Source organism: Lycorma delicatula, chromosome 7, assembly GCF_047948215.1.
Source record: "Lycorma delicatula isolate Av1 chromosome 7, ASM4794821v1, whole genome shotgun sequence".
In the NCBI taxonomy this organism is placed as follows: domain Eukaryota; kingdom Metazoa; phylum Arthropoda; class Insecta; order Hemiptera; family Fulgoridae; genus Lycorma; species Lycorma delicatula.
In genome coordinates, this window is record NC_134461.1 from 15,247,863 (window position 1) to 15,263,133 (window position 15,271).

The window sequence follows — 15,271 nt, forward strand, 5'->3', positions numbered from 1 at the left end:
TAAATAGTGTTTTGTGAAAGCGTAATTCATTTTTTATTACAAAATCATATTTCATATTTTTTGTCTGTGTATAATATATAACTAATGAACATAACTCAAAGAAAGCTTTTAAAAATTATTTATTTTTAAAATGTGCATAAAAAGGCTCTTGTGGGCCACAGCACATGCTAACTGGACCAAAGAAGACTGGAAAAATGTTCATTTTTTTGTTCAGGGGCAAAGGGTTCTTGCCCTATGTCTATTTAACATATAAATATATGTTAAAAAGGCATCAAATGAAAATACATTACCAGCTCATATTCAACAATCAGTTAAACATCCCCAGAAAAAAATGTTTTGGGATTGTTTCACATTTGAAGCCCCATGTTCATGACTTCCAGTAGATTGTATGTTGAAAAGTGATAGTAGAACATGATTCTAAAGGAAAGGCTTATGATACACAACTTCAAAACAAATTCTCATATTGTAGTGTTCCAACAAGATTTGGTACCATGCCATACTTCCAAAAAAATGGAAACATTTTTGAAGAATGAAACTTTAAAGTGCTTCCATGGCCATGCAACTTATTGTGGTGACAGTAAGAAAAAAAAAACAGAACTCTTATGTCACATCATTCTTTTTACTATTGTTCATTACAAAACAAAAACAATATGTCACATTGTTTTCTACAGTTATTTAGTGAATATCTAATTACTTATGTTTATAAGCTTTCTCTTTTATTTATGAGAATATAAGTGTTTGTTTATTCTACATTTTTAAATATAATCCTTATCGATTTACAGGATGAAAGTATTTGAACTTGGTAAAACTGGACTACATGTATTGGTAATAAAACAAAATGGTAAAGTTTATGCCACAGGAAACAAGTGTACTCATTATGGTGCACCTCTTGTTAGTGGAGCTCTTGGCAAGGGAAGAGTCAGGTGTCCGTGGCACGGTGCTTGCTTTAATATAGTTACCGGTAAATATTATATTATATGTGTTACTTGTAAAATACAAAGTACTTAATTATACAATATTCTAAAATTTGTTATTAACAGCAAAATTAGTATTTATAAGAGAAAATATAGGCCAGGCCTAATATTTATTATTGTGGCCTTGCCTTTTTTTCTACAGTTTTAGTTAGATAGGGAATATTTTTGTTTATAAATCTAATGCTGTATAAAAAAAAATTATTTCTTGTAACCATACTTAGGGTTTAGTTTGTTTGTACATTGTGATGAATATTAACAGTGTAATTGTTTGCATCTCATAGACTTTTAGCGGGTTATAATTATTCCATGATTTTTATCTTGAAATAAAACATTAACAAATGAACATTATGAAACTTCACAAAATTTAACCTTTCACTTTATCTCTTTTTCCTTATTTCCATTCTTCCCTTTTTCCCTATTACCCTTTTTACTTATTTCCTTTTTCTTCCTTCTCTTTTTCGCTTTTCCCTTCTTCTCTTTCCCCTATTTTCCATTTTTCTTTCTTCCCATTTTTCCTGCATGTAAATTGGTCCAGTAGTTTTTTAATGTATAGCGGACACATAGCTATACAACATTGCCTTTTATATATATAGTAGAAGAAAGCCTGTTTGTTTTTGTTTTGTAAATATCTTGATACCAGTGACATCTAGTGGGTATAGTTTTTGCAAAAATTTTTCTTTTCATGTAACTAATATGTATTCAGAATATGAGCCAAATCAGACCATAATACAAGTTTTTGAAATATCTCAACCCCTGCACCGCCTAGCAGGTCCAAACTATATCAGAAACCTTCACGGTTGCGCACAACAACTTATGAAAGTTTCATCGCAATCAGATGAATGGAATAGCAATGCATATAGGACAAACAAACATTCATTTTTATATATGTAGGAATGCATACGGGAAAAACAAGCAAACATTATTTTTTTTATATACATATACATATAAGATATGTAATTTTAGTTTATTTATTTTTTGCTTTTATGATGATTTAGGTGACATTGAAGATTTTCCTGGTCTGGACAGTATACCACGTTACAATTGTGATGTTATTGCTGGTGGAGGTATAAAGGTTACTGTTCTTAAAAGTCAGTTAAAGGAAAACAAACGCTGTAGACTTACTATGATGCCAACAAGAGTGCCCAGTTTAAATGTAACTTATGTTGTTGTTGGTGGTGGTAAGTTGATTATGTTATTATGATTATTATTGTTATTGAATAATGATAATGATAAAACCAGAAGTCACTTAGCAGCAGAAACACTCTTCCATCTGAACGAATATTCAAAGACAGACTGACTCCAGAAAATCAAAAGAAGGATTGGAAGAACCTGCATCAATAAAATGTACCAGAAAGACGGGTAGCAGTGGATTATGCCAAACGAAGTTGTTTACAAAGAGTTAGAACCCAACATGATACCATGCATAACAGGAGGCTAGGATTCTTCAGACATATCATGAGGATGCAAGATTTAAGACGTTTGAAACAGCTAGTACTCATAATCTCAACTCAAAAAATACCAAGACAGGATGTAGACGGATCAGAGAAGTAAGAGAGGATCTGAAAGAAATTCGCCTTTCACCAGAAAAAAACACAGGTAAGATAAAATTAAACAAGGAAATCAAGAAAAAACCCTCGCTTCACATTAACAAGAAAAAACTCACGAACGAAAATTTTTTACTCTAGAAAGGGCACTAAGATTGGTATGTATGAAAAAGTACTGGGAGTACTGCAAGGCCCAAACAGTCCCATTGAAGAGACTTTGATAATGGAATGACTAGAATGATTTTATAAGGTCATAAAAGATAATAATAATGATAATGAAATGTAGTTTAATATTTCATTTTGGTTGGTTATATTTTTATGACATTTTAAGTTTCAATTATATTTTAGCTTATATTCAGACAATTTAAAAAAAGAAAAATCAATATTAACAATAAATAAATACAGACAATAATTTTAATTTATTTCATAATTCTTTTTGTTTTTAAAGACAAGACTTATTACTGACACTGAAAAAGAAAGTGACAGGACATTATAGAGCACTTAAGATAATAATCTTGCTACTTGAAAATTTAGTAACTGTTAAGAAATATGTATTTTTATATTTGTTAAATGTAAATTTAAAAGGTTTTGAACTGTGGTGAAGAATTTACTGCTGGTCCCTACTATCTCATTTTTAAAAAAGTATCTTTTGACTGGATATATGTTTTGAAAAGCACGTAAGCAATTTTAGCTCTCAAAATTAGCTCTTATTCACTTAATGATTAGAGTTTTAAAAACTTTCATTCAATATATATTTTATATGTTCATATTTATCTTGCGTATTAAGTAATATTTGTTTATATAGATTATTGTTTATAATGGATCTTTTTATTGTGTTATCCAAAATTTCATCAACCTGGAAATGAGTTCTTGTTTTTCAAATAATGCTGTACAATAACATATTTTTTATTGCATTAAGGAGCAAAATCTGATCTGATTTTTAGAAAAATATTTATTACTGATTAACCAATTGACTAGAAAGTTTTAAAACAATTTATTAATCAGTAAAAAAAACAACAGTGTATTCTTTAATAAAAAATAAATCTTTTATATCATTCATAGGTTATATTTTTCACTATTTGTTTTCTGTCAATGTAATGAAAGCTCTACATAAAGTTTGTGAATTTTGTACAGGTGCTGCTGGAAATAATTGTGCTGAAACTTTACGAACTGAAGGATTTCAAGGGCAAATAATAATGATTTCAGATGATAAATATCTTCCTTATGATCGTATTAAGTTGAGCAAGGTTTTGAATGTAGATCATGAAAAAATTGCCCTAAGAACATCACAGTTTTATAAGGTGAATGAAAAAAATTTACCCCATTCATTATTTAAAGAACTTTTTTTTAGGATTGACATTTTGTAGATTCCTATTTACATTACTTCTATTATTAAGTGAATTTTAGTTAACATCTTTATTGAAAGTTGTTTAAATGACTAATACGATCGATCATTAAACCTTTTTGGTATGTTTTTTGTTGTATTGCTTTTTATGATTTTTGTTAGATTCTCTTAAAAGCCCTTATTTAAAAATATTCAATTTAAGTATATGATCTAATTTTTTTGTTGAGATTTATGTTTTAAAAGTATTTTAGTGATATTTTAATTTCTACTTAAATTCAAAACATTTGAAAAACCACTACTTTAAGAAATAAGACTGTAAAAATAATAATCACTTCAGTGGCTCAAACATTACATGCTTTCATGGTTCCATTTGCAGTTCTCACTAGGTTCTAGAATATTTATCTTCATTAGCTATCCCTGCGAAGTAGGTAATTATGACCTTAGTTAGTTGATTTAAGAAAAAAAATTAGGTATATATATAATATGTTTTGTAAAAAGGATGTTAGTTTTCATGTAAACTAATAACAATTTACTTTGGAATAACATAGGAAGGACTGCTAGTTCTTCCTTTGTTAACTCCTAGTTTTTTTTCCTTAAATTTGTAGTCTTATACTTTGTATTTAATCTTTTTAAAGACTTATTCTTTATTGTATTTGATTTATTATAGCTAAGTTAAAATGAAGTCTGAAATTTTTATCATAACAATTTTTTTTTCTAGGATGCTGATATTTCAGTAATATTGGATGTTCGTGTAACAAAATTGAAGGCAGATAATAGAATCCTTTGTCTTAGTAATGGATCAGAGTTGGAGTATAATAAATTATTTATTGCCACTGGTGGAAGGTGAAATAAAGTTTGACTATTTTATTTAACATTTGAATTATTTGTTTTTTTGATGATGACTTTGTTCATTTATTACTATCTGATTGAAAAAAAAATGTAATGTTAGTTTATAATCTTTTATATATGTCACACTAATTCCAAAAAGTGTCATCAATTTGCACATATTAGGTATGAAATTCTTCATCTCTTAACTCACAGTTGTAATCCACAGGACAGATAACCATATAAAAGTATTTAAAATATTGATCAGTATTTCTGAAATTCTTACTTTATAACCAGTGTATAGGTTTCTGTCATTTGAAGTTATTTATGTTCATTATTCTTCTTATTTCACGACAAATATTTTAATCCCAGCACATCTAATACAGTTAAAAGTTAGCCGTGTTATGGGCCACCACCATTGTTGAAGGATGGTAGCTTCTTTTTTGCTGTTATATTATTTACTGTCGCTTATTTTGTACATCTTAATACACAGTGGACTAAAGGTCAGTTCTGCTACATGTAGACTTAAATTTTGTAGTATTCTTCAAAAGATGGAAAAAATTGGTTTTATAGTTGGTATTATTAATCAACTGATATAATTAATATTTGATTGTTTATTTCATTTCTATATCTGTATTGATAATAATAGTATTTATTTGCACTAAATAAGAATGAGATTTTACGCTTCAGTGTTAATGAAAAAATGATGATGGTAGTGTTTTTTTCCTAGATGACAGTGAAGCATGAACATAGGGGCAGAAGGGAAAATGAGAATAGGTGCATTTGAGCAGTAGTTCTACCGATGGATGTTGAAGATTACGTGGAAGAAGAAAATAGGCAATGAAGAATTGTTTCAAAAGACTGATGATGTGCCATGTTTACGAAGCATATTAAAGAAACAGCAAACATGTGGATAGGAATGTATTATGGCATAACAGTTTGTTGGACACCATAATAGAGGGCATAGTTGAAGGAAACAATGCAAGAGGAAGACCAAGACTAGGACACATTGAACACACCATACAGTATGTATGTTGTAAAACATGCATGAAAACAAATTAGCACAGAATAAAACTGCCTGGATGAGGAAGATTGTTGCAAATCAATCTCTAAAAGAAGCATTTGAACAAACCTGGGCCAGGTGGGTGACTGTTTGCTCTTGAGCTCCAGATCAGTTGCATCGTGGGCTTTCCACACCTCCCCAATGGGTTAGACTCTTATTGCAGATACCATGAATTGTGCAAATCCTGTTGATATTGCACCACTGTCTTCTGGGAAGAGTAAATCCTGGTGCCTCAGAGTTTGATCTGTCAGAAGGTTGGAGTTAGTGATATTCTCACCTTGCCATAGTGATATCCACTGATCCTTTGTACTGAAGTCGTTGACCGAATCGACAGCTGCTACAGCTGTTAGAGAAAATTTATATCTTCATGAATAGGTAGAGATGGATTAGCATTACATTTTTCCAACTGTGATTTGAGGGCTGCCAGTCATCTAACTTGGAGGGATGCGATATTACTCAGCAATGGTAGCCACTGGAGCAGAGTTGTTCCAGTGGTTCCAGTTATGTTATGCATAATCTGGTTCAGATGTATGTCAATAAGCTTGACATGGCAGCTATTAATCCAGACAGGAGCACTGTGGTTGAATGTAAGAGGGTCTTACATTCTGATTCTTAGTTTCGGTAGTGGCTCCCCAAGACGAATTGGCCAGCTTCTGAATCAGGCTGATTCTAGTTTTAACTTTAGCTGATAATTTTTCAAGGTGTTGTTTAAAGGTAAGCGTTCTGTCAAGCATGACACCGAGGTATGTCTGGTGTGTATTGTGTTTCAGTGTGACTCCATAGTTAACAACAAGAATTCATTGAGCTTTCCTGTTGTTAAGATGGAATACCGCGACTTCAGTTTTATTTGGATTCAGCTGGAGTCCCCATTTTTTGAGGCTATGTAGGCTGTGGAAAATTCTTGGCTTTCCATTGAGATGTCCTTGGAAAAGTCTATCACTGAGCATCTCATTCAGTAAATTAAGGAACAATTTGCAAGGAACAAGCTGGTACACCTTGTGTAGTACTTCTTTCCAGACTGTGTCTTAGGCTGAACTTAGATTAATAACTGCAGCAGATGTTTTAAGTCTTGGTTTAAATCCTTTCCTATGTAGGTTGTAACCAAAAGGACCTGCAGCAACTTCTTCTTGGCATAAACCTGCCTGCTCTATTGTTATACCATTACTGACAATGAGTGTTAGACGCACAAGTAGTATTCTTTCTAAGATCTTGAAACATATGCTTAAAAGTGCTATTGGTCTGTAGCTTTTGGGTTGAGTGATATCCTTCCCAGGCTTAGGAATGGCAGTTACTTTACTTTTCTTGAAAAGTTTTGGTAACTTACCCCGTTGTAGAATATCTTTATAAAGATTTAAACGCCATCAATTCGTGTTTGGACCAATGTGTTTAATAAACTCAGGATATATGTTTTCTAATCCAGCAGCTTTTCTACATTTTGTTAAATTAATTGCAACATTGAATTCTTCCATTGTGATATGGTCCATAATGGTGAGGAGCTGTTGACTTTTACGAATTTCACCAATTGCATACCTCACTTCTGTCTTGTGTGTCAAAGATCAGTAATGATCTTTGATAGGTTCTTAATTCTTTTGGCTATGGCTTCTTGTCTAGGAGTGTTAGTAGTAATGGGGGGGGGGTGTTTTTTGTCTAGTTTCTAGCTTGCACAATAAATTCCATGCTGTCCTGCTGCTGTGCTTAAAGTTGAGGCGCTCCAGCATTTCTTTCCATCTAACTATTCTAGCATTTTTTGGGGCTTCTAGCAATTACTTGCATATTGCTTGGTCTTTTGTGTATTCGTAAACATTGCACAGTTCTTGGCACTCTTTAATCCAACAGGGAATGTAGGATTTTATTACGCCTTGGGGGATATGTTTTTTGGCAGTGCTGATTACTAGAGCAGCAAATCTTTTGTAGTTCTCTATTTTTGATGGGATCCACCTGGTGTCATCCTCTAGTTGCTTGTTGAATTTATCCAGTTTTCTTTTCTAAAATTGCATCTAGGTAAGGGAAGAGAACAGTTGATAGGAAATTGTTATACCTATAGTGGTGACTATTGGTCTGTGTTGAGAATTTGGAAAGTTGTAAAGTAACTTCTCTAACAGCATGATGTAGTTGTACACCTGCGGTTATAAAAGTTAGTTCAGGATTGTAGCCCCTCCTCCATCTTGCAGACTGAAATGTGGGTTTCTGCTTAGCATCAAAGAGTAGTTTAAGGTTGCTTCTCTCTGCCCAGTCTACTAGGATTACACCTTGTGTATTGTCATTATATCTCCAAATTTGGTGGTGTGAGTTAAAATCTCCTGTATATATAGATAGATGATTAAAAATTGGGATTACGCCATTAGGCCACTGTGCATTTGGAGTTTTACAAATATTGACGATTGTCGTTTCTTTGACCTTTAAAGCTAGTACAAAAAGATCTTGTATGGAAGATGAGTGGGTTATCAAAACATTATCAATACCTATTCGAATATGTGTGGCAAATATTTTGGATGATTTATTGCTGCAGCAAAATTGTACCCTGGTATAAAGCTTTGTGATTGAATTTGGCAATTGTCAGCTGCGTGTGTTTCCTGGATTGTGATAACATCAAGTTTAAGTTTAATTTCTAAGTTACTAGTGCATTCACTTTTACTGTGGCTGATGCCTTCTATGTTGTTTTGGCATACTCTTATTCTGGAGCCAATTGTCAAAAGTTCCTGAGGAGGACTGTTACAAAGTTTGGTTTGCCTTGTTTTCATTGGAATTTTTCACCAGGAGATCAAAAGAACGAAAGTCTGGTGGTTTTTTATCTCTACTCATTTAGTGTTAACTACGGGGACACATGTAACATTCTGTTATGGATGTGAACAGCTTCCCCCCCCCCCCCTGATAATGATGATGAAATATGAATCTGTTATAAAACCACTGAAATTAAATCTAATTACTTGATTCGAATCATTCAAGGATTACTTTAAAATTGTATGAAGTAAAGTAAACTCCAAGCACATGGAAAATATTTTCTTGGCTTCTTACTAAATAACAATAATAAATAATATTTATACTAAATGAAACAACTATGAGTTCATGGCTTAACAGTGTTTATTTAATTGGCTTTTTCTTGAAATAGAAAACAATGTGGCCTACTGTGAAGTGGGATTGTTTTGTTTCATAATAATACTCACTTGGATTTGGATTGCAACAACATAAAAAATTTGTCTGCAAAGTATTTAAGCATTTGCCATAATCTGACCCCCAGTAATTTTCATTAGATTTTAAGCTTAGAAATCTTTTGACTTTATGGATGTGAAGATAAAGTTAAAAAGCTGTTACTTAATGGCTGAAAAACTACTGATAGTGTGATAATGCTGACTATGTAGAGAAATAAAGGTTTTGTTATAAATACTATATTTTTTAATTAATACTTGTTTTTAATTTGTTGATGTTCCTTGCTTTTTGGATGATTCTTATATTTTATTTTAAAATATTTTTATCTCTTCATAATCACTAAACTGTAATCATAAAAATGAAATCAGTTGACATATCTGCTGCATCTCTAATATTAAGTCTTGTTAGATAGCTTTTACCGAATTAAACACCATTAAAGTAGCTTCAGCATATTAGATATTTATGTTATTATTTGATAAAAATTTTTACATTTTCAAAATGATTATCTGTGTACACTTACTTGCACTCTATGCGATACATTGATTTGGCTGCCCAAATAAGAAAGAAATTAACCGGAATATTGTTTGAAAAATTATGATGTGATGTTAAAAATTTTGACATATACCAAATGTAACATATTAGTTATCCATTGCTTTGTGTTTATTTTACAGGGGGCGCAGAATTAAAATGCATGGTAGTGATTTGGAAAACATTTTTTCTCTAAGAACTATTGATGATGGAAAAAAAATTTATGGAGCACTCAGTAAAGATGCAAATCTTGTTATCATTGGCTCATCATTCATTGGTATTTTTTTTCTGAAAATTTTAATCTGAATTAAGAATTTGGAAAATTTAAAAATTAAAACCTATAAAATTTGGAATGACAATTATTATTGGATAGATTTATAAATCTTTGGACTTTAGTTAACCCATTGTTTGGAAGATATTTGGTGAGGCATGCCTTGGCTAATGACTGGAAGTCTGTTTAATTAACAGATTTGATAATTAACTTATTCAAGCACAATAATCAATTATTGTAAAATTATGAAAAAAATTAAGTATTTTTAAATGTATTTTCATAATATAATATGAGGGTGAATCAAATTTAAACATAATTGTGATATTCTACATAGCAAGCAGTTCCGAGGTGGATGGTGGAGTTAGGGGAGTTAAAGTTTGGTGTGTTAGAGAGGGGGGACCAGCTAAATTAGCTCCTCTGACATCACTACAGCCATGAGTATACAAGAGGTTCTATTGTCTGTTGCACAACGTATAATCAAGATGTTTTTAACTAATGAAGGCATTAAACCCACAGAAATTTGAACTCGTTTAAAAGTACAGTTTGGTGGTGTTACACTGTTCCAGAACTGATTATATATGTGGGCCAGACAATTTAAGGACAGGTGAGAAAGTGTAGAAAAAGAAAGATGTGATTGATGCCGAAGGTCAAGTCTCACAGTTGACAACATCTGTGCTGTTCAACAGCTTATCAAAGGTGATCGCTGGTTCACTGTTCAAGAAATCGCATCAGAAGTGGGTGTCAGCTATGGGACTCCCATAGCTGAAATCCATTATCACTCGCTGATCATCTTGGCTTCAGAAAGATTAGTGCTTGATGAGTTCTGAGGTTGTTGACCGGAAATCAAAAACAGGTCAGGTTGGAAATCTATGAGAGACTTTTGAATTGATTTCGACAAGAAGGGGATGATTTTTTGGGGCGCATCGTCACATTTTTTGAGACATGGGTCCATCATTACACTCCGGAGTCAAAAATGGTGAGTAAGGAGTGGTGAAGGAAGGATGGGGGCCGCCTAGTGAAGGCCAAAACCCATCTGTTAGCCAGAAAAGTTCTTCAATTTTTTTTGACTTAAGGGTAGGGAGTTTTACTCATTGATTTTCTCCACAATCAACAAACTGTGAATGTGGCTTATTGCCAGCTACTACAGTCCATAAAAGCCATCTACCGAAACAAAAGACAGGATGTGCCCATTAGAGATGTCTGTCTGATAGCTTGGCGTTGTCTCCATGACAACGCCACGCCATACACTGCGATTTTAAAGGGATAAATTGGGAAAAATGCACTGGAAACCCTCAACCACCTTTCCTACAGCCGTACAGTTCAAATTTGTCTCCTTGTGACTATTTTTTTGTTTATACCCTGAAAGAATCGCTTGGAGGGGAATGATTCAGAATCAATGAAGATGTTGAGGAGCATGTGAGCAACTGCTTGACGTCTTGTCTCAAACTTCTTATTAACAAAGAATATTCAAGCTTCCAAATCATTCACAAAAGAACATAGATTGAACAGGAGACTATATAGATAAATGATGAAAGTATAAATTGTGTATGTAATCAGTAAATTTATAAAAAAATATTACTGTTATTTGATTCACCCTTGTGTGTCTAAAATATTATATTTTATATATTGTGCTCTAGACATTAACGTTTTTTTAAATTGATGCAGAATTTTACATTTTACGCTTACTTTTTATTTTTAAATACATTTTGTATGTTTTATATTAATAACATTTTAAATTCTTAGAAATATTCATATTACTTTTATTTATTACAGTTTTCATATATATTTAAGAAAACTATCACAAATTTTGCAGATATGAAAGACCAATTGAGCAGTTTTATTCATTAAAATAAACATTTTATTCAGGTCTGTTACATGAATACATTTTTTCAGAGAGTTCAATCATTTTCATTTGAAAAACATATGCACCTGAATGCTGTTCTACAGCAAACTGTGGAAAACATGTGTGAAATTTTGCAACAAACAACACAACAATATGGATTTATAAGGGTACCTAACCAATAGAGGAATAATGTAACCTAATGATTACTTTTTAATGCTGGATTGTTATTAAAAATTAGGATGTTTTGTTTCTTAAAGACTTCTGTATAAAATAATTTTTACGATAATTAAAAAGCAAACTTACTTTTCTTTATCCCTAAAGATTCATAAAAATAAAACAGTTGTAAAAATAGTCCTACTGTTGAATGGAGTTAAGTATTGACTGCAGAAATGTAGTTATTTTATTTAGTACATTCACACATAAAAAAATTCACATTGTAAATTACAAAACATTAATACTTCTGTAACATATTGAATTTTAGTTTGCTTATTATTGTATCTTCAAAAAAAATGATTTCTTCTTTTACATCATTAAATATTTAGAAAGAGTGCCATATCAGAAGAGAAAAAATGTAAATTGCCATTATAGAAAAAAAAATGCTTTTTAATATTATGATAAGGTTAAATATAAATGGTTGCAGTTGACTTTTATTTTCTGAGAAGATAAGTCAAGTAGAAGAGATAAGTCTATAGAAGCACATATAATGCAGAGAGAGAGAGAGAGAGAGAGAGAAAGAGTAGTTTAACACAAAGAAGTTAAAAAAAAAATTAATTGCAGAAAATTAATCGCTGTGCTGTCATTATGGTCAATCAAAATAGAAATTTTCTGAACAATATCAACACAGGAGACAAGATGTGTTAGTTATATAAATCTTTTATAAAATTAATACAATGAAGCAGCTGATGTAGGTTTCTAGCTGTGTATTCCAGGAATATATTCAAAACTTTATGAACAGTATTTATATAATTATAATTTCCATTTACCCGCATTCATTAATATTAACTATGTTTGTTGTGCAGTTTCAAAGATTATTACTCCATCCTCAGAAACAATGATGTGATATATATTATAAATCTTTACTTCACATATCAATAATTGTAATCAAATAAATATAACAATTGATTGTCAAAATGGTAAATCCATCGGTCAGTGTTATCCATCTTGTCAGTAAGAAGGTCACAATTGTTACATTTATTAGTATGAAACAGTTTTACCAGCCTAAGATTCAGAATTATTGTTTAATATACGAGGGTAAGTCAATTATGATCCGCAATCTATATATAAATTTTATTGCAATACAAATATGAAACTTACATGCACATCATTTTTCAACATAGTCCCCTTGCATTTCAACGCACTTTTTCCATTGTTGCACAAGCTTCATGATGCTCTCATAAAAGAAGGTTTTCATTTGAGCTGTGAGACAGGAATGCCCCGCTTCTTTCACTGTTTCATCCAAGGTAAATCGATGGTCCCTTTATGCCTCTTTGAGTGGAGCAAACAAGTGGTATTCAGAAGGGGCAAGATCAGGACTATATGGAGGATGAGCCAGTACTTCAAAGTTGAGTTTGTAGAGCGTTTCAGCACTGTGGGCAGCAGTATGTGGACGGGCATTATCATGCAATAACACAACACGTTTCGACAGCAGTCCTCAGCGTTTGCTTCGAATTGCAGGCTTCAGCTTGGCAGTAAGCATTTCACTGTAATGCACACTGTTTATTGTCGTGCTCCTTTCCTCATAATGTTGCAGTGCTGGGCCTTATGAGTCCCAAAAAACCGTAAGCATCAGTTTTCCTGCGGATGGTTGGGCCTTGAATTTTTTTTTTGCAGGATAAATTTGGATGTTTCCATTCCATACTCTGCCGTTTACTCTCCGGTTGTAATGATGGATCCATGTTTCGTCACCAGTGATGATTCTGTCTAAGAAGATGTCCCATTCGTTACAATAGCAATCCAAATGTTTTTGGCAGATGTCCAAGCGCATTTGTTTATACAGCTGTGCGAGTTGTTTTGGGACCCATCTTGCACAGAGTTTATGAAACCCAAGTCTGTTGTGGGTGATTTCATATGCAGAACCGTGACTAATTTGCAGATGATGTGCCACTTCATCAATAGTTACTCGTCTGTCTAAGAAAACCATGTCATGTGCACGCTCAGTGTTTTCCTCATTTGTGGCGGTAAACAGACGTCCGGCTCCTTCATCGCGCGTAAACTTGTGCGACCATTTTTGAATTTTTCAATCCATTTGTAGACACACTGTTGCGGTAACACACTGTTCTTGTACTGCACCAAAAGTCTTCGATGAATTTCAGCTCTTGATAACACCTTCCAACCACAAAAACTGATCACTGAACGTTGCTGTTCTTTGGTGCAAACAGAAAGCAAAGCAGCCATAGTTAAAGGCAGGGCACCGATAATGGAACTAACCTAGCAGCATCAAACCTGCACAGATATAACAACAATTAAACCACGCATCTGTCATCTACGCAACACTACAGTACTACCTACATAAACAAAAATATAACTAAATTGTGGATAATAATTGACTTACCCTCATATATGTGGTGAATAAGATATAATTTTCAAGATTTGTTTGTTCATCTATCATTATTTTAATATTTAAGTATATAACATCTTTCTAAAATATTTGTTTTGTGAAGTTTATTAGAATACTCATAATTTTATTAAAATTATTTGGATTGTAATTGTGATTATGTTCTATGATGTGTCTGGCAAAATTGGAAATTATAATTATATAAATAGTTTATATGTATTTTTACCGATGCGCCATGTTTCTCAAAATTTATGAACATAAAAAAATATATTGATTTATCAGTAATGATAACTTCAGACAAATTATTAAATCACTGGTGGATTCAGAGGAGGAGCCGTAACTAATACAATTGTTGTGATTAAATGATATGTAATTTTTTTTTACAGGAATGGAAGTTGCTAGTTATGCTATGGGAAAAGTGAAATCAGTCACTGTTGTAAGCAGAAGTAAAGTGCCGTTTGATGTGCAGTTGGGTGAAGTAATTGGTGTTCGTATTTTACAATTATTTAAAGAAAAAGGTATTGCATTTGTATTGAAGACTGGAGTTGAAAAATATGTTGGAAATAATGGTGTAGTTTCAGAGGTTCATTTAAAAAATGGTACTGTTTTGCCAGCTGATGTTGTTGTGGTTGGTATCGGTGTTGACTATAATACAGAATTTTTGGCGGGTAGTGAAGTAATTATGAGGATGGATGGTACTATACCAGTTGATCGGGTAAGCTTTATTATGCCTGTTTTGTACTATTTATTTAATTACAATCTAATTATTTAAAAAAGTTGTAACACTTTTTTATTAACCACTCATTCTTCATTCTGCTTTTTTTTCCTGTAATTTTTATGACTCCATTAAATTTACCTTCAGTTATTTTTATGTAAGAAAATAAAATATTCAGCTTTTCTTTTATAAACTGTTTTTAATATAAGATTTTAATTTTATGTGCAATGGTTATGCTTTTATTGATTTTGTGCTGAGAAAAAACAATTATAAATGTTACTATCAACTATAAAATATAATAAATCTAAAGAAGTGATAACTATCAATGCAAATAACTATCTGCATTTCATATTACTTTGTCATCCAACCTGTAACAATAACTTGTGTATTTATGTAATTTCATTCACTATGTTATTTATTTATTTCAGTTCAGATTTTATAAGTACCATTTTACTGTCATTA

At 32.0% G+C, this 15,271-nt stretch overlaps 1 protein-coding gene across 6 annotated transcripts in view; it reads left to right on the top strand.

The window, feature by feature from the left end:
- Positions 1-15,271, top strand: part of LOC142327347 (apoptosis-inducing factor 3-like) — a 57,541-nt gene that overhangs the window by 26,094 nt on the left and 16,176 nt on the right. For all 6 annotated transcript variants that reach the window (XM_075370309.1, XM_075370308.1, XM_075370314.1 and 3 more), the window contains 6 exons: positions 783-961; positions 1,970-2,152; positions 3,653-3,819; positions 4,582-4,706; positions 9,570-9,703; positions 14,481-14,809. In XM_075370309.1, coding sequence (XP_075226424.1) covers positions 783-961; positions 1,970-2,152; positions 3,653-3,819; positions 4,582-4,706; positions 9,570-9,703; positions 14,481-14,809 — 1,117 coding nt within the window. The remainder of the gene's footprint in view (positions 1-782; positions 962-1,969; positions 2,153-3,652; positions 3,820-4,581; positions 4,707-9,569; positions 9,704-14,480; positions 14,810-15,271) is intronic.